This window comes from Marmota marmota, unplaced genomic scaffold (assembly GCF_001458135.2).
Source record: "Marmota marmota marmota unplaced genomic scaffold, marMar, whole genome shotgun sequence".
In the NCBI taxonomy this organism is placed as follows: Eukaryota; Metazoa; Chordata; class Mammalia; order Rodentia; family Sciuridae; genus Marmota; species Marmota marmota.
In genome coordinates this window covers 10,516,733-10,539,596 of record NW_026000185.1, presented here as the reverse complement: position 1 = coordinate 10,539,596, position 22,864 = coordinate 10,516,733, and the positions used below count along the sequence as shown (strand labels likewise).

At 37.6% G+C, this 22,864-nt stretch overlaps 1 protein-coding gene across 4 annotated transcripts in view; it reads right to left on the bottom strand.

The window, feature by feature from the left end:
• Mrtfb (myocardin related transcription factor B) overlaps positions 1–22,864 on the bottom strand; it is a 159,638-nt gene that overhangs the window by 53,513 nt on the left and 83,261 nt on the right. Inside the window, exon 1 of one of the 4 annotated variants that reach the window (XM_015491072.2) lies at positions 7,606–8,002. The exons of the other annotated variants lie outside the window; for them this stretch is intronic. Within the exon in view, the coding sequence (XP_015346558.1) occupies positions 7,606–7,726 (121 nt within the window). The 5' untranslated portion in view covers positions 7,727–8,002. Of the gene's footprint in view, positions 1–7,605; positions 8,003–22,864 lie in introns of those variants that run through there. 4 annotated transcript variants of the gene reach the window in all.

Below are 22,864 nucleotides of genomic sequence, written 5' to 3'. Positions count from 1 at the left end.
GAAAGTAAGCACTCATCCAACACCACACAACTAGTGAGAAGCAGAACCAGAATTAGGAAAATAAACAGTGCTTCCATAAGGTAGTTTTTCTTAAAAAATAAATTTAGTAAGCAAAAAAGAAATATGCCCCACTATTCTATTAAGTCTTGGCTATGGTATCAAACAACCTCAACAGTGCTTTAAATCACACTGACTCTATTTAAAAAGAAATCTGTATGCTATAATTCCAATAGAAAAAGTTGTATGTGCCAGTAAAAATTCACTGGTGTTACAAACTGAACTGAGTCCCTCTCAAATTCATATGTTGAAGCCCTGAACCCAAGGTAACTGTATTTGGAAAAGTTAAATGAGGGCATAAGGGCGTAGCCCTATTCCATAGGATTAGCATCCTTATGAAAAGAAATACCAGAGAGCTTGTTCCTTTTCTTTCTTTCTCTCCCTGTGCACTCAGCAAGGAAACGCCATGTGAACACACAGCAAAGCTATAAGCCAGAAAAGAACCCTCACCAGAAAATGAACCCTACCCAATTTTCCAGGCTCCAGAAGTGTGGGAAAAGTAATTCTTGTCATTTAAGCCACACAGTTTGGGGTATTCTCTTATGGCAGCCTGAGCAGACTAAGACAACTAGGAAGGCACAAAGGAGTTCTAAGTGTATACTCTTCACCACTAAAAAGGCTATTTTTTTTAAAAAGCCCTGATAATTAGAAAACATTGAAGGAAATTAGAAAATAACTGAAGAATGAATGTGTCAAGCTTAATCAGTATTTTTCTGAAACTTTTTATAATGAAAGCAGACTGGTGTCATGATAGTGTACTACATTACTGCGGAGAGACAAATATGATACAGGGATAGGCACTCAATGCATATCCCAGTACTGCACACAGACTTTAACCGGGGCCAAGTGGCAATTCTGAAGCACCCCTTCTCCTTTGGATGATGGAATTGGGGTAAATACAGTGGCCCATGAGCATGTTCCTGATGAGCCACCACTGGAGATAGTACCCTTCTCTGAAACAGAATTCACTGAGGGAGAAGCACGGGCACCAGGCTATGAGCTGTGAACACAGAACAAAACAGACTCAGCCCTTTTCTCAGAGACCCTGCCATTTGGAAGGGAGATGAAGACTTAATAAGATGATCGTGATGGTTGCTTATGAGGACTAAGAGAATCCAGGTGGTCTGAGGAGGGGCTGGTACAGAGAGGCCTCTGTGAGGAGGTGGCACCTGCAGGGAGGTGAAGGCTGAGCTGAGGGCTTCACAGAGTGGGCAGGACAGGCGTTCTGAAAGAACAGTGCTAGAGGGAAAGTGGAGGGGCGTTCCTGGAGACTGACAGGGCCTTTGGCTCAGGGGTTTTGGATTTTGTTACCTACAAATAAATGGGAATCCATTACAGGGTGTGAAGTAGTGGCCCAACTGAGTAAGCCTTCATTTCAAGACGCCTGCTTTGGTGTCCCTGGAGCGTGATGGACCAAAGTGGCAGGACTGTAGGTAGGGGAGAGAAATCAGTTTGCAGCTCTCTGCTTGGGCAGATTCCTGCCAATTGTCTGTTTGAGGAAAGGGGCGTTGCCTGAGTGATGCTGTGCTGTGGAGAGGTGAAGCACTGCCCCGAGGAAGAAGTGACAGATCTGGTGACAGGCTGTGAGGAGCAGGTGAAGAAAAGTGTCAAGGCTACCAGCATGAGTTGCTGGTTGGACAGAGATGGGAAATCCTGGAAAAGTATGTTTGATGGGAAGAAATAAGAGGCCCATGGGTGACATCAGGGTAGTAGAGAGCTGTGCAGGAATGGAGAGAGGCCCATCCCTTGCTCATCTGTACCAAAGCATATAGCTTTCTTCTGTTCTCGTGTGTGTGTGTGTGTGTGTGTGTGTGTGTATAACTTCTACTTATTTTTTCACTGTTGGGCTATGAGCTCCTTGAATGTAGTAGTTTACAACATCCACCATGGGGCTATGTGGAACATTTCTGCTAAATAAAATTATTTCCAATAAAAATTAAACTATATGATTCTATATCAAAAGTAATCATGTCTGGGAGGGGAGAATCTTTTGCTTCTTTGTTCTACCTGTATGTTATCTGAATATGAACACCACATCTCCTATTTTCACAAACTTTCTTTTTAAAAAATACCCAGATAAATTTAAACAGATATTGCGAAATTCGCATACTATACTTATAGAAGATTTTGTAACATTATTTTGTTTTCGTTGCCTATTTATTTATCTGCTTCTCCACTGTGGTTCAATAAATTTTAATGGAATCAACAACAGCATCAGAATTCCATTATTATATTTTGGCTGTTGACTTTAAAGATGGTCAGAGCAGCACATTGGGATAGGGAGAGCAGCACGAAGTGGCAGATGACAAAAACCAAACACTAACAATTCTACCTAGCCCAGGCAAGCAATCTTACACATCTTGGCAATGCCTTACAGGCACCAACCCATTATATTTTGGGTAAGCCACTAACTTGTAATTGAATTATAAATTATATCTGAAGGTAGTAGCTCAAATCATTCTATCCTGTTTAAAATGATGGGGCATAATATTCTTTAAATATTTGGTGCATTATAATAACAACATGTTTGTGAGAGGCAGGACCTTGGGGATGAGGAACAAAAGTGGACCAGACAATTTTATCCCCAACAATTGCTACAATTTAATAGTAAAGGCAGGACAGATGTATATCACAATGGACTATGGGGAAATGCTATAAAAAGACTCAGATAAAATTCCGGGGAACATACAGGGGAAAATAAGTATTTTCAGCTGATGAGATCAAGTAACTGTCTTTAGGAAATGGCACAGGAACTGAGTTTTAAGAGACTCTGGGCCTGCAAAGCCAGGTGTCAGGAGAAAAGCCTAGAGCAGCCTTATGCAGTAGACACTCATTGATGGAAGACTTTAGTGGCAGCAGCTGACAATCTCACAATTCAACCCAGTAGCTGAAATGTGGCAAATTAACTGAGGAGCAGGATTTTAGTTTTTTTCTAATTTTAATTATTTAATTCATATATATATATATGAATTAAATAATTAATTTTTAAACAAACAAATTTAAATTTAATTTTCAAACAAACAAAAACTAACCTTGCCAACAATGAGTAGAAAACTGAACATATTATATTATATATTTGAGACAGGGTTTCACTAAGTTGCCCAGGGTGGTCTCAAATGATCCTCTTGCCTCAGTCTTCTGATTAGCTAGGACTACAGGTACATGCCACCATACCCAGCTTCATTTCAAGTGGCAGATGACAAAAACCAAATGCAGGTCCTATTTTAAATTTAAATGCCTATCTGTGGCTAGTGGAAAGCTCAGGTAGAATTATATATGTTTATTTCCATTACTTCAAAGTTTTGGTGCTTTGGCAAAGATATTTAATCTATATTACTATACTGTCACTATAACCTATATTTCTAGGATCACTCAAAACATGTCAAATGTTCATTTTCTTCTAAATAAATCTACCACAGATATGTCCCAGCACAACATATTAAATTACTCCATGTTTCCTGGGCAACTACCACAAACTTTCAAATGCTCTATCTCAGCTATTCTTTGCAACTCCATGGCAAAATTGAGAATGTGGTTTGTGGGGATACCCCCCAAATCTGTAGCTCCTCCTTGCTACCCATGCTGTGGTTGAGCCACACAATAAAAGGAGCCCAGATCTCCGAGTCACTTCTTAGAGGACAGTTGCCTAAGACACAGTACCCAATTGAGTGTGTTCTGAGCAAGAGCTGCAATTTGAGTGATTAGAACACTGCATTTTGGGGTTGTTAGAGCACTTTAAGCCCAAGAAATTAATACACAAGTCAGTTTTCCTTCTGTGGTGCCTTATTTTCAACAATAGAGAGCTCTTTATATGGAATATCAATCTTTCCTTTTTTAATTTCATTTACTATCATTTTACCTTTGATAAATATGGAAGATAACTTACTTGTAGCAATGGAATTATGATTTATTTCTCTCAATGACATATTAAAATGTTTATCTAAATAAATTAAATCATCTCAATTTAGTTGATTTTTCCTGAAAATTCATAATTATCAATTTTTTGTTGTCACAGAGTGATTTGTAACATCCTTCTTGGTTGCAGCTGTAGAAATTAAATTTAAATCTCGTGTTCAGCATAATTAGAAATTGTTCAAAGTGTTTTGGAGACAAATTAGAAGTTGAGATTTCCTATTGCTGCTTTGAAAAAAGAAATTAATTTAAAGGGACTGCACTATTTTGAATTTGTTCAGGGGAATGTATGACTTTTATTGCTACTCTCACCTGGAGCAGAAATTAAGTTCTCCAACTACACATGTTGGTTGGTATTTATCAAAATGTTTATGTAAGCATTAACAGAATTGTGAGGTGATGTGCTTTATTGTCCAAACAATTCCCTGGCATATGATGACAACTTTTCATTCATAGGTGGTGAACGTAGGACCTTTCCTTCAGACTGAAGATGTGGCTCAATGGTACAGTGCTTGCCTAGCATGCGAGAGGCCCTGCGTTTGATTTTCAGCACCACAGAAGCAAAACGAAACCCCAAAATGTATTACTACATTTTCTTGTTAAGATATTACATAAATTCTTGACTCCTATGATTATTTCTTACAAAGTATATTTTCTTCCCCTATCCCACAATAATCTCAGACAATTAGCACTGTCAATAATTACAGGAATTCGAAGATATCTCAATATCAGCAAGCCAGTAAGAAGCAGAGTACACTTACAGTCCCTTAGAGTCGTTATAAGTTGGCAACTCCAGAGACCAAATTGGTGTCCATATGATTAGGATCAAACTAACATTTATTCTTCTTTTATTACTGAGAAACTTACAATTCAAACATTTTAAAAAATTCTAGAGGTTGTTTTTCAAACAAACAAAAACTAACCTTGCCAACAATGACTAGAAAACTGAACAATACTGATGTGAAATATAACACCTTTAATAAGTGTCCCTTAACCAAGGAGGCATAAACTATGAGGCAGTATTAACAGTTGCTTGTGTATTTGTCCCATTTGACAAAACAGCATAATTAAACTCTAGGGCATTTTGAAACCATTCAGAGATCTTTGAACAACTGCTGTCATATCATGTCATGTCATATCATAGTCCTTCAGGAATTAACACAACTGATGCATATGACCCAATACCTAAAAGCAGACAAAGCTGCCCAGGAGCTTGTCTTGATTTTGTCTGCCAACCTCTTAAGCTGACAATTGATGGTCAATCTGCAGGCAGTAACTGTGACACACTGAAGTTCAGTTTTTCAGAGGAAACAAAGTCATTTCAAATGATTCCCAATTAAGAAAAAAAAAAAAAAAAGCAGCTTTCCACAAGATTTCCCTGAATTAGCAGATCACCTTATATAAGTCTGTATTATTTGCAAAAAATGAGCAGAGATATGATCTGGTAAGATATTAATCAAAATCCCGTCAGTGAAAACTGTGGTGAAACAGATGAATTTTACTATCAATCATTTCTGTGGAATGTTTTGAAACATGGAAGTTTTTCTTCTACCTCTTTATACCTATGAATTTACCAGACAATAATATACAGACTACTTTTCTACTTTGAAACTATATACCAAATTTTGAATAGAAGAAAAAAGTAACAAAGGATTAAAATAAGGTAAATAAGAGGGGAGGATGAGAAATTGATATTAAACCTGGTATCTCATAAAAATAGTAAGAAGTTAATATTGTATATCCTCTTTGTAAAATTGAGGAAACTGAGGTTCAGAGCAGGGAACCTGTCTAGCGACACAAAACTAGTAAGCTGTGTCTTGATATCTGAACCTGAGGACCTCTCGCTCAGTCCATGTTCTTTTGCTCAGTCAACATTATACTACTGCTCTTGTATAAGCCCCAGAATTGTTAGGAAGACTCCATACATTATGTAATCATCTTGGCTCTACTTTGCTGTTGACTCCTACCCTGTTTTCATCTACCTACTTACCAATTATCGTATTAGGGACCGAACCTAGGGCCTTAAAGACGCTAGGCACACACTCTACCCCTGAGCTACACCCCTGTTCCCTGTCTTTTTACTTTTAATCCTTGCTTTCTAAGCTCCTTAATCATACTTGGCTGTTTTGATTCTTTTTATTTCTCTTATTTCATTTTCCTCTACTTTGCTGGGTTTTCAAGTAGCACAAAACCTCTTTTCAATATATGGTATTAATAGAAGCTCAGTGCTTAAACTTGACATAAGTGATACATAGATAAGCCTTATTAAACTTTTTAAATTAACATTTAAAAATTTTTAAGTTCCTTTCAATGAGTCTCCTGAAATGTGTCCTAAAAATCTGACTGGCATTGATTTTTATAAGAATCTATAATAAATGCATGCTGTGCACAAGCAGAAGCAACCCACTGTTCAGTTCTTAGCAACAGCTATTTATATTTTATTGTGTGTCATTTGTTTCGATCTAGGTGTTTTTCTACCCATACCCAAAAGTAGTTCAACCCCAGCAAGTCCAGCTATTGTTTCTTATCTTTTAAGTCTGTAATACTCTTGTCATCACATTCATCCATTGTAAATGCCTCACAGAAGAAAAGGAGATGTAAGCTTTTGGAAGAAGCTCAAAGAGCGACTTAGGCTGACAAACTACATTTACACTCTGGGTCTCTGTATAAAATGAGCAAGAGCCAGAGGGGAGACAAGGGGGTGGCTAATGGAGCTAGAAGCATAGAAAAAGAAAAAAAGAGTTACCATGGGGGTCTGTGTCTCCAAAAGAGGATGGAAAAAAAAAAAAAAACAAAACAATTTTCATATTAAATTGGTAGAGGTGGCCCTCATGTTTCAAATTTAGGAAAAACTTATTTTCTACAGACCCCGAATTTCTTAAACCATAGCCCTAGATCTCTGGATGCTACAGCAAAGCAGCCTTGCATAGGGCTTGCCACACTTCAGTATGATTAGACAGGACAGGGAACAGCAATGCCATATCTTTGGCCATTTAAAAAAATCAATCAGTGAGGTACATGTGTTAGCAGTGGTCACCAACAAGAATAATTGACAGTACAAGCTTATTCTTTGATTGCTTTGTTAAAATAAACAAACTCCAAATGTTTTTATGCTTCTTAAAACAAAATGATGCAGTGCACATCACAACCAAATAATCCATCGTTTTAGGATTTAATTCAGAAAGAGCTAGCTACCTTATTGGCTTCAGATAATAAAATATTATCATGTTAATTGGGGAAAATTAATTTCCTTGGAATTGTATATTTAAAAACTTAAAAGAAGCCGTGTTTTGGCTAATACTGAAAAGGAAATGTCCTCTCCAAAAAAACCATGATGGTGGGGGAAAAAATTAAGAAAAATGAGAAAATATACAAAATGAACCTGGAAAGATTCTGCTAAAATTAAGACTGGCTTCTTAAGTCCCCTTGCTATCAATCATTGCAAAATCCCCGGAGTTCTATCAGCTAATGAATCTTAAGTAAGTGCCTCACGCTTTCACTGCACAGAACTTGGACCACGAAACGGCTCTGGGCGAACAGAGAGCAGACACATGGATAGCAAGCAGAAAGACAAGCTCGCCCTGTAGATGGGAATGGGAACCTGGCCATCCTGTCCCTATCCACAGACAGACTGACCTTCCTTGAGACTTTTCTGGTTGCTCCCCTCAAGGCATTCCTTTTCTTTTAAAGGTTCAAAATCTCCAGCAGTTAAAATTTCTGGGAAACCCTGTTGCTGCTTCTTGGAGCTATCGATCATGGTGAGAGGCTTCCGGAGACAGGCAACATCCAGCAGGAGAAAGGCTCGGTTGGCAGGATGGCAGAGAGTGGTGCTCGGAATACTCTGGCCCCTAGTCCTTGGTTGCTCCTCACAATACCCCGATTGCTGGCAACTATGTCTTTAAGTAGCTGAAGGCAGCCATTACCCTGGAGTTCCCAGATTGACCTGCAAACACACTCATGCTGCTGGAAACCCTCGACTCTCTCCCACATCGGGAGGCAGAGCTTGTGAGGCACGATTCTAAAATCCCACCCCTTTTCCCAGCCAGCCCCCTTCCTCTTGCCATTCCAGCTTCCCCCGCACTGGGTGCTTCAATCTGCAGTTTGATGGTCCGAATCATCTGACAAACACTGAGTCAAGCAGTTAAAAATAAATCCTCTAGTTGTTAGAAGAGAAGACTATGCTGATACCTAAGGAGACAAACTGCTGCCTGTGGTCTTTCTCGGTCTCTCCATAAACAGCCGCAGGCTGTGGAAATGCTTTGTATCGGCCAGAGGAGCACATTCATTACTCATTAAGTTCTCTAGCTAAACAAACGGAAGGCTAAGACATCTAAAGGAAGCAGAGGCACCACACTGAATAAACCTGCTACTAACATAGCTGGATGAAAAGCAAGTCACTGCACTACCGAAGTCTTTTTGTGGTGTGCTGTTTGTTGCATAGGGCTCTCCCTGGCAGGGTCAACGCTCTTTGTAACAGGGAAATGTTTAGTAATTGCAGTTTTCTTCCTTTGGCGAGTCAGACCTGAGCAGCAGTTTTCCTTTGTGCCACTAGTCGGCTCAGAGAGTGAACATTACCATGATTTTTATTTTTAAAGGAAAAAATCTCCTCCCATTTATTAAAAGCAACAACATCACCAGCTTCTATTTCATAACAGATTCAATCAGCCATCAGCCCAAGTTTAATTTCATGGGAACTACGGATATCAGGAACCTCTCGTGTAAGTCACACACTGCTGTTCACTGCGCATAAAGAATGCTGCTGGAAGGAAATCTCTGTCTGGAAAGTCCAGGAAATGTGCAAACAAGCCTGTTTCCATGTACACCAAGTATGTATCTGTAGCCAAAATAATACGGTTTTTAAAAATGGTTCAAAGTATGCTCCTTTGCAGAGAGCTTCCATAAAACCCACCAGAGGTTATAACAGCAGTAGAATCTGAATACTGTTCCATGAGGTGTTCTTTCTGTAAAGTTTTTTAGAACTAACATTCAGCAGAATGCCTCGAACTATTAGGAGTTTTCAACATATGGCATAAGTTGAAAATGAATAAATAAAAGAGTGAATAAGTTAAAGCAGAAGGAAGTGTAACAGGAAAATGGTTAATAAAACTCAAGAGTTCTAAAGATGTCCTAGATCAATAGCCAAAAGCCATTAATTTGAGGTGAACAAACATTCTCTAAAGCAAGCACATTTTTTCTTTAAAAGAAAATGTACAAGGGTTGGGGTTGTGGCTCAGCGGGTAGAGCGCTTGCCTAGCATGTGTGAGGTGCTGGGTTTGATCCCAAGCACCACATAAAAATAAATAAATAAAATAAAGGTATTGTGTCCAACTACAATTAGAAAATGTTTAAAAAATAATAAAAAAAAGAAAATGTACAAATACACTTTAATTATGCAACTGACATAACTCTCCTGTGGGGTAGAATTTCACATCTTTAAAGCCAAGAATATCAACATGGTTTTCACACAGATGGGGCTGGACTAAGCATTCTGTCCTGTGTCTCTCGCTCCAAGGCTGGTATGCATTAAACCCACACTGTTCTAGAAAGATTGCTATCTTTCCTTCTCCTGCATCTGTTGAAAATGGCATTACCCAATACATGACATGCTTCTTGTCAATGGAAATTCCCTCTGAAGCAACTTAAACCCATCTAGGGATGCCTAAACTTCTGCAGGAACAGTAAAGAGCTTATCACACATTTCAATCATGCCCTCAAGCCTTCTGCTGCTATCTCTGATCTCAAGGCTTGTTTTCTAATGAAATTACTCCTTTATTAAAGGAGTAATTAAAATATCACTTTTTAGCTTTTTCTTAAATTTCTTATGGTCTATGATAGTCAGAAGCATTAGACTTTATTTATTTATTTAGGTTCTGGGGGTTAACTCAGGGGTACTTTACCATTGACCTACATCTCCAGTCCCTTTTATAATTTTTTTAAAAAATTTTATTTTGCTACAGGATCTTGCTAAATTCCGGAGGTTGGCCTTGAACTTGGGATCCTCCTGCCTCAGCCTCCCAAATTGCTTGGATTATAGGTGTGTGCTAACATGCCTGGCTTGAGGATATTCTTTAGGTTGGTCACTCAAGTAGATGTTCTGCAAAGATTATCTCACTTAACCACCAATAATCCTTTTTTTGGCAGGGGGGTAGCAGGGATTGAACACTCAGGGGCACTCGATCACTGAGCCACATCCCCAGCCCTATTTTGTATTTTATTTAGAGACAAGGTCTCACTGAGTTGCTTAGCACCTTGCTTTTGCTGTGGCTGGCTCTGAACTTCCAATCCTCTTGCCTCAGCCTCCCGAGTTGCTGGGATTACAGGTGTGAGCCACCATACCCGGCTACCAACAAACCTTATGATCACTATGATTATATGTACATAATAGACATTTTTACAGATCAAGACCAATGCCATAAAGTCTGTATGTGGCAGGCTTAGAATTTAATCAGTGTTAGTTCTCCAAAACCCAAGTCCATTGTTTTGCACTGCATTATCTATTGTTCTTTGTTTGTTTGTTTTGGGTACTGGGGATTTAACACACAGGTGCTACACTCCCAAACCTTTAAAATAATTTTTTTTTACAGTTTCATATTTTTTGTTTTAATTAGTTACACATGACAGTGCAATGATCTTGACATATCATACATTTGAATGATATAATTTTAATGCACCCATACATACAGAACCAGTTAGTGGCTCGTATAGTTGTGTATCTACTCAGGTTCCTGGATTTGTCAGGATATAATTTCTCATTTTTCTGAGTGTACAGGTTGCAGAATTGCATTGGTCATGCATCACATATATACATAAAGCTGGGTTTTGCTAAGTTGCTAAGGACCTTGCTAAGGTGGCGAGGCTGGCTTCAAACTTGTGATCCTACTACCCCAGCCTCCTGAGTCTCTGGGATGAAGTCATGCACTACCACTCCTAGCTTGCCTATTGTCTTTTAGACTATGCTCCATTTCTAGACTTCAGTTTGATCTTTAGGATAGATTTACGAGCAGAAGCCACAACTTTTAAGACCTCTGAAAGGATAAGAGAAAAGAAAGCCAACATAATCATACTGGAATGATTTAATAAAAACATTTTAACTTTTTATGAAATAATTACCAACTTTATAGAATGTTTACTACATGTCACAATCTAAGCACTTTCTCATTCATCCGGTTGACAGATTTGTGAGTTCAACATTATTATTCCAATTTTTCCTCAAGACCGAGGGAAAAAAATCAAATACTTTGTCAGAATCAGATATCTTCTTTAAGTTGTAGCCAGGATTCCAAAGCAGGCAGCCTGGTTCCAGGGCCTACATTCTTACTTTGCAAAAAGAACAATAAAAACAAAAAACGCAAACATTCCCTTTTCTAGGATGTTGCTCTTAAATCCTGAAAAATGCTCAAATGACTTTAGGTGACAAATCTAGGAATCTGAGTAGATACACAACTATATGAGCCACTAACTGATTCTGTATATATGGGTGCATTAAAATTTTTTCTTCTTTTATGGATTGTCTGTAAGCTTATTGCTTTCACCAAAATCCCAATAATCCCAATAAGGAAACACTGTCCTGTGGTAGGTTTATATCATCTTTGTAGTTTTGAAAGGAAATAAATTCTCTATGGTAAAGGTGCCTGGAAGAACATTTATTTTACTATTTTCCAGAAAACAATTTAAAGTAATTTCAAACTCAGAGTCCTTTTCCCATGAACCATTTGTGAGTAGGTTTTGACATGATACTTCTTTTCTTCTTCTTCTTCTTCTTCTTTTTTTTGGGGGGGACCAGGAATTGAACTTGGGGGCACTTGACCACTGGGCCACATCTCCAGGCCATTTTTGTATTTTATTAGAGACAGGGTCTCACTGAGTTGCTTAGCGTCTCACCATTGCTGAGGCTGGCTTTGAACTCTCAATTCTCCTGCCTCAGAGGAGCCGCTGGGATTACAGGCGTGTGCCACCACGCCTGGCAACAAGGACTTCTGGCACATAAATCCTAAAACAAGGATATTCTCCTTCAGAGACACAATACAACCACCAGTATTGAGAAATTAACACGGATATGTCACTGCCAATGATCCAAAGCTCCATTCAAATTTCACCAACTGTCTCAACAATATCCTTTATAGCAGAAAGATCCAACACAAGATCACAAAGTTATCAAGCCTCTTGTTGCTTCCATCTCAGTTTCTCAGTCTTTCTTTCTCTGAATTTTGATTACAGGCCAGTTGTTTTATAGAATCACCCACAATTTGTGTTTGCCTAGTGTGTTCTCACGGTTAGTCAGGAGATGTACCCTGGCAAAATTGCTACCATTCCTTCTACATTACAGATGCTCTTCAACTCACACCCTGTTAACCCACTGGAAACTAAAAATACTGTTAAGTCGAACATGTATTTAACAATACACATAAACTATAGAACATTATCAGCAACACAGCACCCTGTGAAGATCTGGCTGTTTCCCCTGGTGATCCTAGGGTTGACTAGGAGCAGTGGCTCACTGCTGCCACCCAGCATCACAAGACTGAATCAGAGTGCTTTACTGCGAGCCCAGAAAAAGTGTAAAATTCAAAGTATGGTTTCTGCTGAACATAATGTCGCTTCTGTACAACTATAAAGTTGAACAATCATAAGCTGCACCATTGTAAGCTGGGGATACACTATATTAGTGGCACATTCAACTGTAAGAAGAATACCTGGTTTATATTGCCTATTTACATCAGCATACATCCATGGTTTGCTACTTCATGCCTTGTGTTACACCTGTTACTCTTATTATGTTTAAGTTATCCCTGTTTTGCCAATAGAGACTCTCACAGATTCTTGTCATGGCCCTAGCATTATTTGAGCACTTTCTTACTTTCTGGCACAAGATGTTCCAAGCTTATCTTGTACTTCTGCCCCATTTAGAAACAGGTCTGGAGACTAGGTGTGCTCACTGCTCTTAGGGTTGTCAGTGTACCCAGACATTCTCTGTAGACACAGATGGAAAATAAAATATGTCTGTGAGTTGGTGTGTGTGTGTATACACACACTCACATTTACATCTCTCTCTGTCAGGAGACGTACAATGCATCCATAGTTAGTCCCGACTTTCTACATATATATTGAAAACCACAATTCACTATGTGCTTCCAAATCACTCATTTTCTCTTTTCTATATTTATGGCCACCTTTTCCTACAGGGAGAAGTTTTCTCCCATGGTCTCTCCCATCTAACTCATGGATGCCCTATAACCCCCACTCCTGCCACTGCTATAGCCACCCTGTGCCCCTGCTCCCTGGCCCATCACTCCCATCTGCAGAGGGCAGCTGCCTTGCTCAGCTCCACAGTCTTTTGTATTGAATTAGGGAGGGAAGGGGATATGCATTATTTCTCAGTAAGAGAAGCCCACAGTTGTCACATAAATTGCTCTTTAGATTTGTTCTTGTTCCTTACTGTGTATGCTACATCACCTTCACTGTCATTTGGCTCTACCGTCAAGAGGCACTGAACTTCCAAATGATATGTGATTAAAGTCACTTCTGCTATGACAAACTTGCTTCTACAGTGTTTGTGTGTACGCACACTCCAAAGGGCTAATTTACTATGCAAGAGACCGCCATAAATCAAGTCAATTTTCCCACCATCCCAAACACAGATATTTAATAAGCGTGAGAAAAACTGTATGGCTTAGAGTAGGAACAATCCAAGAAAGGCTTCAGGGAATTAGAACACAAACAAACCGGCTCAAGGGACCTACACAAAAACTTGGCAGAGCTAATGTATGCTCACAAAACTACTGACGAGAAGATTCTCACTGTGATGCTGCTGCACTCCATTAAGGAAGAACCTGGGTATATTACTAAGGCTTTACCAATGCAAAGCATTTGAAATCAAATGTAAAGAGACTGCTAAATTCTTTCACAGCTCACATTAATACACCCGTATATACACATTTCTTCATTTAAAAATTAGCCTCCATGAAAACCACTATTTCATGAAGCGATAAAATTTTCTGACATTTCCAAGTTAATGAGGTTCTGAGCAAAAACATTGGTGATTTCTGCAGTTAAATATTATAGCATAACCAAATCCTAAAACGGGGCAGACAGCTTAGCAGCTGGCCTTGTGACTGGTGCTTATAGTCTCTTATCCGGAACATGCAATGAGGCTGGCATGGCAGCTGCATCCTCTTGGGTTTGCTTTACTCTCTAGAGATGTGAACTGCGACTATGGCAAGGTTTTTTTGGATTGGAATTTTACAATTACTAGTTTGCTGACTGACCTCTGCTCAGACCCAAAGAAGAGAATTGTATGGGATGGGGCAAATAGCAGCATGGGGCGGAGGAACATATTTTACAGGCTCGTCCTCTGTGGGGCCAGTAGCATCACTTAATGGAAATGTCCTGTTGACCTGAAGGTGACTGACTCCTCCTGCTGGACTCATTGGGGTGGATAATCAATAAATGACAGAATATACTGGCTTAAAAAAGTCATTCAAATCCTTTCTCTATTTCTAAACTTTATAGTTAGATAAATAGAACAAGCTAGCTGGAAGATTTACAACAAAGAACTTTCTTCAGGTTGAATGTTACCTTCAGGTCCATCTTCCTTGAATTCTGAGATGACTTCCCAAGTCACACAATATAAGGGAGAATGAAATGACTAGGGCTTTGAAGGGTTAGCAAACACAGATGAACAAAAAGTTGAGACGTTCAAACCCTAGCAAAGACTAAAGGCATAACATTAAGTTACGACCAGCAATGTTTGGGAAAGAAACCATCTACAATTGTGTTTCTCAAACTCTTTTTACATTATTGTCCCTTGATCTTTTTAAATATATATTTTTCAAATCACTTTTCATGAAATTTTTATACCATAAAGTTATATACTGTATGTATATCTGTGCCTTACAGACTAAGATTTTTTCACTTATCCCACAAGAATCAATTTTTACTCACTCCTGTTGAGGATGCTTAATCACAAGAGGGAAGTCAATGTTTCTAATTTTGTGGAGAAAAAGACTACATTAAGGAGAGTAAACTATATGTAGGAATCTCACTGAGAAAATAACAAATGTTTACCATCTGTAATAATGACTTTTAAATCACAATTTAGCATACTTTTGAGGACTCTAAGCATCTTTTCATCCTCAAAAGCTTAAGTACGAGGAGATTCGTATTGACGTTTTATTTTTTTTTAAAAAAGTTCAAATATGAAATGATGTTTTAAAGCCATTCTGAGGTGAATACAAATCCTTAACTCTGTTCTTCTGACTCCAATATTCTTTTCAATAAAAACAAACAAAAAATGCTTATATTTTTTTCCTTCTAATTCTACATGTGAATTCACAAGCTTGTATTATTTAATTTTAAGGGGGACAATAACATCAAAGATAAAATGACAAGGGGTAATAGGCAGGATGGTTTTGTAGAAGGGGCATGATTTTAGAGCTAAACATAATTTGGTTGTGAAATCTTGGAAGAGTGGAAACATCTTTGTGCCTTGGCTGCCTCATCTATAAAAATACAACAATAGTAACAAGAACAATAACAATAGCTGTTTTCTATGATTATAAAAAAATAAGGAAAAAGGAATATAAAATGCCCATCACATGCATGATGCTCCTCACATGTGTGAGAATTCACTTCCAGATTATGTCTCTGCTAGGTTTGAGGTTTCTCTGGTAAGACCGTGCAGATCAGCAGACCAGCCAGGATGCCATACAGGCAGGCCTACATTTTCCAACCACATCCCCTAAGGCTCAGGTGCAGATGACCTTTTTTTTTTTTTTTTTTTTTTTTTTTTTTTAACTTGTTTATTATTTTCTATCTTTTGGTGTCTTCCTACTATATTTGAGATTTCATGTGTTTAATTAAATTTGAATTTGTTACATATATAGAAAGCCCTGCTGGTACTTTTTCCCTAAACTAGAATAATGAAATAGAAAAAACAGTTTAAGAAGTATGAGAATTACTAGGGCTAAGAAATGAATATTTGAAGGATGTTTTGTTTTAAGTGCTATTTTTTGTTAATTTATTAATACAAATAAATCTGTGACCTCATCATCATGAAGAACACCTCACTGAAGGCCAATGAGCATTTATTAAGAGTATTCTGTGTGGGATTAGGGGTGGGGAAGACAAGATTCCTCAAGGAATATGGTCTAGAGCTTCTAAAAACGTCTGACACCTTTCTCCTCGATTCCATTTTCTTACTCTTATTAGAATGTTTTTCTATCAGTGCTTCTATAACTATGGTTAAGAGAAATAATTTTAAACTTTCAATCTGCTGTGGACCCACATGGGACCCTACTGTACAGGACTAGTAGGGACATGCTAAGTTTGGCATAGACATACCCAGACAGATCTGCACTCTGCTCAACATGGGGTTCACAAATCTTGCACTTGAATGTCTTATCAGTGTCACACTGCCACAAAAATTTCTAACCACTTTAGATTCTCAGTCACCTTACAATGAATACTTACAAAAAGCTTTGGACTGGCACCATTGTGGGCCACACTTTGAATAGCAGTATTTTCTATTCATCTTAACTCCAGTCCAGTTCTCTGATGTCTTCCAAATGACTAGTTCACATTACAGTTGTATTTCTATGACTAGTTCACATTAAAGTTGTATTTCTCTTCCTTGGTTATCTTTACATTTAGATAAACTATTTCAATCACCCTAAAATCTTCCAATATCTTCATATTCTGCATTGTTCCTTGCCTATCTGTTGCTCCTGAGTGACTAATCACGGCCACATAGTCATTTGTGAGGCCTGAGAATTGGGTCGAACAAACACTGTCATAAATCTCAGGAGGTCAAAGATATTCTCTCACAGATTCATGAATTCTTTTAGGAAACTTTAAAAAAATAGTTTTTGCATTTTGTTAACCCAGAATTCCTCACAACTTAATCACCTGGATAGCTATTTTATAATCAAATATTGTCATACAGTAATGAAAACCAGAGAGCCAGATGTTGTAGTGGACAGTTAAGCCTAGAGAAGGCAAAATGATACCCAGCCTAAAGTAATTTAAATAGACAATGGAGTGGGAGAGATGAGTCCCTATGGCATGCAGCCGTACAGACTCTGAGCCTGTGCTGGAGCAGTGAGTGTCCCTGTCAGCCATCGAGCAGCAGCCACGCTTATGCAGAGGTGCATCATGCCATGATAAGTTGACACTGACTTGTGTTTCACTAGTGTGGTTGCACTAATGTGCAAAGGATTTCATAGTTGTGTAAGTGCTGCTAAACAAAAGGGGTCTTATACTTCATTTATCGTTGTCCATAATTCACCAACATTACAGTAATAAACATTAAGTCGTCTACTAGCCATTTTTATATTACTTAAGTTTGGGAACTGGGTAACTCAGAGAAAAAGGATCTATTTAATCCAAAGCTTGGCTTCCACAATGTTATCTCAAGGTGGAAATTAAACATTTGGCTTTGTTTATCTGAGTGGCTGTCTAATGTTATCATCTTGGGAGTCATGACGTACAAAGGTAGAGATAAAAAAGCCAAATCCAGTATAAGCTCACATAAGCTCCAAAATTTTTCCTTTCTCTTGTATTGACTTTCTTTGAATTACCTGCGCAGCTGTTCTAAAGCATTTTCATTTTTCTCAAGGTATTATACTACTACCTTCCTTCCTTTCTCTGCAAGTACCTGCGGCCCCCAGATTCACTAACAATATTGAGGTCTTCAGACATAAAGTCTACTCCTCCTTTCTACTACAACCTTTCACCCATTTTTTTAAGGAAGAAGAAACCTGTTTCTTTCCACAGGGAATTAGGATCCCTTTTGGGACTACAGTTCTTCTTGCCCATTTACAAAAACTATAATCAATTAATTACATTTCTCTACCATATCTTTCGCTTGTCCTCTCTCTCTCCTAATTTTCTATGATTGTGACTCCTCATCTCATTCTATGCACTAGGCTCAACTGTGAACTCTCCATACTCACTGAGGTACACATAACCACCCCTAACACATCTATCCTCGATTTGGGTCATAAACTTCTTGCTTTCAAAATGGTAGTTTCCAAATAAATTTTCTTTTTGGAATTAAGATACCTTTGAATTTTAAAATCATATGCTACACTCAGGACTAAATCACCTTTTCTTGATTTTACTGGAAAAACAAAAACAAAAACAAAAAAAAAAAAAAGAGGAAAAGAGGGATAAGAAATGGCTAGCCTTGACCTCAGGTTAGCTCAATTCTGGACAGTGAGTGAATTTAAACACCAAGGAGGTCGTCTTACTCACTGCTGCAGTGCCAATGTCTGGGACACTATCACTGCTCAATTAATGCTGTCCCCCACTACTGATGATAACTCCTCCTTGTCCACTCTATTCTGCCCACATCTTTCTAGGCTGGCATTCAGGGATGCCAGTGTTTTGTCTCCCGTCTTCCTGAGCGGTGTTATTAACCCCTGCGTGTTCCTTGGATCTCAGTGAAATCTAACTGCTGAGCATTCCCTAACACACAGGGTTGTCCTCATCTTTGCTTAAGCTTTTTCCTCTACCTACCATCCCCTACTTCTGATCTCTGCCCATAGAAACTACCCAGACAGACTTGAAGAACTAGTCCCAGCATCGATTTCTTTCAGCAGCTTTCCAGGATGTCTAACTTCACCCCAAAGACTGAGGTCTTCTTCCTCTGTATACACCTACACTCATGGTCCTGCCATCTGAGGACTCACAATCCGCCTCACAACGGTAACGGAGATGGAGACGCACATTGCTGAAGTTCGCGTAGTTCTTACTTTTTACTACAGCATGTATTCATGCATGGTGTTAAGTGCTCTGTGCATACGAACACACTTCACTCCTGAATCTACCTCCCACTGTCTTCATTTCATAGTGAAGCACCAAGAGGTTAATCTGTTCAGTTACATAGTTTAAGTAGAATAGCGTTATTTCCGCTTTGTTGTTCTGTTTTGTTTTGCAGACTGAATTCAGGGCCTCATGCACTCTAGGCAAGTGCTCTACCACTGAGTTACACCCCATCCAGAACAGAGATTTTTAAAACCTAGGTAGTAGGGCCACAGTCTACTAGCTTTTCTCAATAAGTTCTGGGAAAGAATTAAGCCCAAAGGTATCCCTTATACATGAATTAACTTCTTTCCCAAGTACCTAAAACAGTACATGCTAAGTCATCCTTGGAAGAATTGAGAAAACAGATATTCAAATAACATCTATAGGGTTTAATTCTCTCTTGGTGCCTAGAATGAGGAAGCTGGATTCTTTCAGCTATTTATCTTTCCCTCAACACTTATCTGAATATTTTGCATATTCCTGATCTCTCTTCTCTACCTTGGTAAATTTTAAAATCTTCAAGAGCTAGAACTGCATCTTATCCATCTTTCTGATCCTGTGAAATTTTTCTACTATTTTAATAATTTTCACATGATCAACTTTCTTTTTAATTAAGTAGATTCTTACATTCAGTTTTTGGGAATAAACTAATAACCAAAAAAAATCTGTTATATTTTGGGGAGTTATGTCTGAGACACATTTCAAAATCAATTTTATTGAGGTATAATTCAAAGATGATGTGCATCCCATTTAAGTGTGCAAATTGGCGAGTTTTGATGGAGGCATACACTTGTGAAATCCCAATCATATTTGAGACTCAGGGCGTTTTCACCATTCCCAAAGGTTTCCACTTTTCCCTTGGAAGTATTTCCTTCTGCCATACCAAATTTCACCTAATCACTGATCTGCTTTCTCTCAAATAATAGGACCTTCAGAAGGCAGATCTATGAGTACGAGGGCTGGTAGTATACCTTTTCTAAAATTTCAAGTAAATGAGAACATATAGTATGTAATCTTTTGTGTTTTAATTCTTTCACTCAGCATACTAATTCTGAGATTGATCCATGTTACTGCATATATGAATAGTTGGTTCCTCTCTATTACTGAGCAGTAATTCACTGTATGGACATACCACATTTGTTTATCCAGTCATCTGTTGATAGACACATGGGAAGTTTCCAGTTTTGAGTTATTATGAATAAACTAGTTATGTATATTTATGTAAAATGTTTGAATGGATATTTACATTCATTTCTTTTGCATAAAGGCTTGGTCATATTGGAGGTGTAGGCTTAGCTTTTGAAAAAACTGTTGTTCTTTTTATAGAACTTTATTGGTAGCTTTATTTGTAACAGACAAAATCTCGAATAACCATCCATCCCTAAATGAATAACTTTTGGCATATCTGTAGAGGGGAATATTACTCAGCAATAAAAAAGAACTAGAGCCACATGAATGAATCTCAAAATAATTATGCTGAATAAAAGAAGTAGACAAAAATAGTACGTACTAATTATATATGATTCTATTTTTATAAAATCCTATAAAATATAAATTGTGACTATAAGCAAGTAACAGGCTGCCTGGAGACAATTATGTAAAGAGGAATGGATTATAAAAGGGTGTGAGGAAATTCCTAAAGTTCATGAAAATGTTTGTTATCTTGTTTGTGGTAATGATTTCAGAGTTGTATACATATGCCAAAATTCCTTACCCTGAATACTTTAAACATGGGCAGTTTACTGTATGGCAATTAGGTTTTAATAAATTTGTTTTTATGAAAAACCCACAATGGTACCTGAAGGAACAGACGGAGAAATTCCTTTATATAATATAATAACTCTGAAATAGTCTCTACTATTTACAAAAACTTAATGCAATAGAGGTTATTTTTTTCTTTTTAGTTATACATGATAGTACAATGTATTTTGATGTATTATACATACATGGAGTACAACTTCCCATTCTTGAGGTTATACATGATGTGGAGTTACACTGGTCATGTATTCATATATGAACATAGGAAAGTTATGTCTGATTTAGTCTACTGTCTTTGCCATTACCAGCCCCTCTTCTCCCTCCCTTCCCCCTCATTCCTCTCTGTGAATCCAGTGAATCTTGACACTTTCCCATCCCCAAATGCCTCCCCACCATTGAGAATTAGCATCTGTATATCAGAGAACATCTGGCCTTTGGTTATTTCATTTAGCACAATAGCCTCCAGTTCTATCCATTTACCATCAAATGCCATAATTCCATTTTTCTTTATGGTTGAGTAATATTTCATTGTGTATATGTGACACTTATTCTTTATTCCCATTCATCTATTGAAGGACATCTACATTGGTTCCATAGTTTAGCTGTTGTGAATTGAGCTGATAGGAACATTGATGTGGCATCACTATAGTATGTTGATTTTAAGTCTTTGGGTATATGCAGAGGAGTTGGATAACTGGGTCAAATGGTGGTTTCATTCCAAGTTTTCTGAGGAATCTCTATACTGCTTTTCTGAGTGGTTGCACCAATTTGCAGTTTCATCAGCAATGTGTGAGTGTACCCTTTCCCCCCACATCCTTGCCAACATTTATTGTTACTTGTATTCTTGATAATTGCCATTTTGCTTTATACTATTCTTTTTTCCCTTTTGTTATATATGACAGCAGAATGCATCACATTTCATATTACACATATAGAGTACAATTTTTCATATCTCTGGTTGTACACAAAGTCACATCATTCATGTCTAATGGAAGGTTATTTACCTGGTTGTCTAAATGAGCAGCATAACTGTTCTAAATGATCTTAAAACAACCACCAAAACCCAAAGCAAACCAAACCTATTCATCTATTAAATTAAATCCCATCTGTAACTGAAGAATGGTTTCTTTTTAATTTTTTTTTTTTTTTGTAATTGTAGATGGACAGAATGCCTTTATTTTATTTATTTTTATATGGTGCTGAGGATTGAACCCAGTGCCTCACAAATGCTAGGCAAATGCTCTGCCACTGAGCTACTACCCCAGCTCTGAAGAATGGTTTCTAAAGTGTGTGTATGGCACAACTCAGGGAGCTGTGACTGACAGCCTTATATGTTACGGTAGACTGGTGTGTGTTATAGATCAAAATGGCGATGGGGCCGCGATCCTAAAAACAGAAAACATAGAATTCAAGTTAAAAAAAATTATATGTGACTAAGAGCATATATTTTAATGCTAAAGCCATAGTCAATAATAAAGATAAAACAGCTATGACCATGCACAAAATAGCACAGCAAAAGAACTGTTGGAAAATCAAAAGCACTGGAGATCCAATGTGACAGACAGAAACTCACATATAATAGTGATAATATGCCACTCTCAATGTAAGACAAAGATAAAAGAGACATAAAATAAGTCACATCTAAGACCAAAATTTTATAATTAATAAAAATGTGTTATTGGTGTATATTTAACTTTACATTCTGATAATATAGACTACATCTTCTCAAATATAGTGAAATACAAAAGGTCACTTTTTAGGTCACAAAGAAATGTCAACAAGTTCCATAAAGTAAAAAATATCATAAACACCTCAGTTTCAATGTAATACAACTATAAATTATCACAAAATTAAAAAACCTAAAAAGAAATCAATTATATCTTCTATTAAGCCACAAAAAAGAGAAAAACTACCAATTGAATTTCTTAAGAAAAACTGTTAGTAATTTGATATATCAGAATCCATGGCACATATTTAAGTGGTGATCAGAGAAAAATGCAAATATGTTAATCATTATATCAATAACAATGAAGGGGGCTGGGGCTCTAGCTCAGTGGCAGAGAACTTGCCTACCGCGTGTGAGATACTTGGTTCAATCCTAAGCACCGTATAAAAATAAACAAATAAAATAAAGGCATGCTGTCGATCTACAACTACAAAAAAATTTTTTTAAAAAAAATTACTAGCATACGGGATGAAAAAGGCAATATCACAACAGACACTTCAGATATACAGAAGATAATCAAAAATTATTTTGAATCCTTATACTCCAATAAATTAGAAGATAGTGAAGGCATCGATAAATTTCTTAAGTCATATGATCTGCCCAGATTGA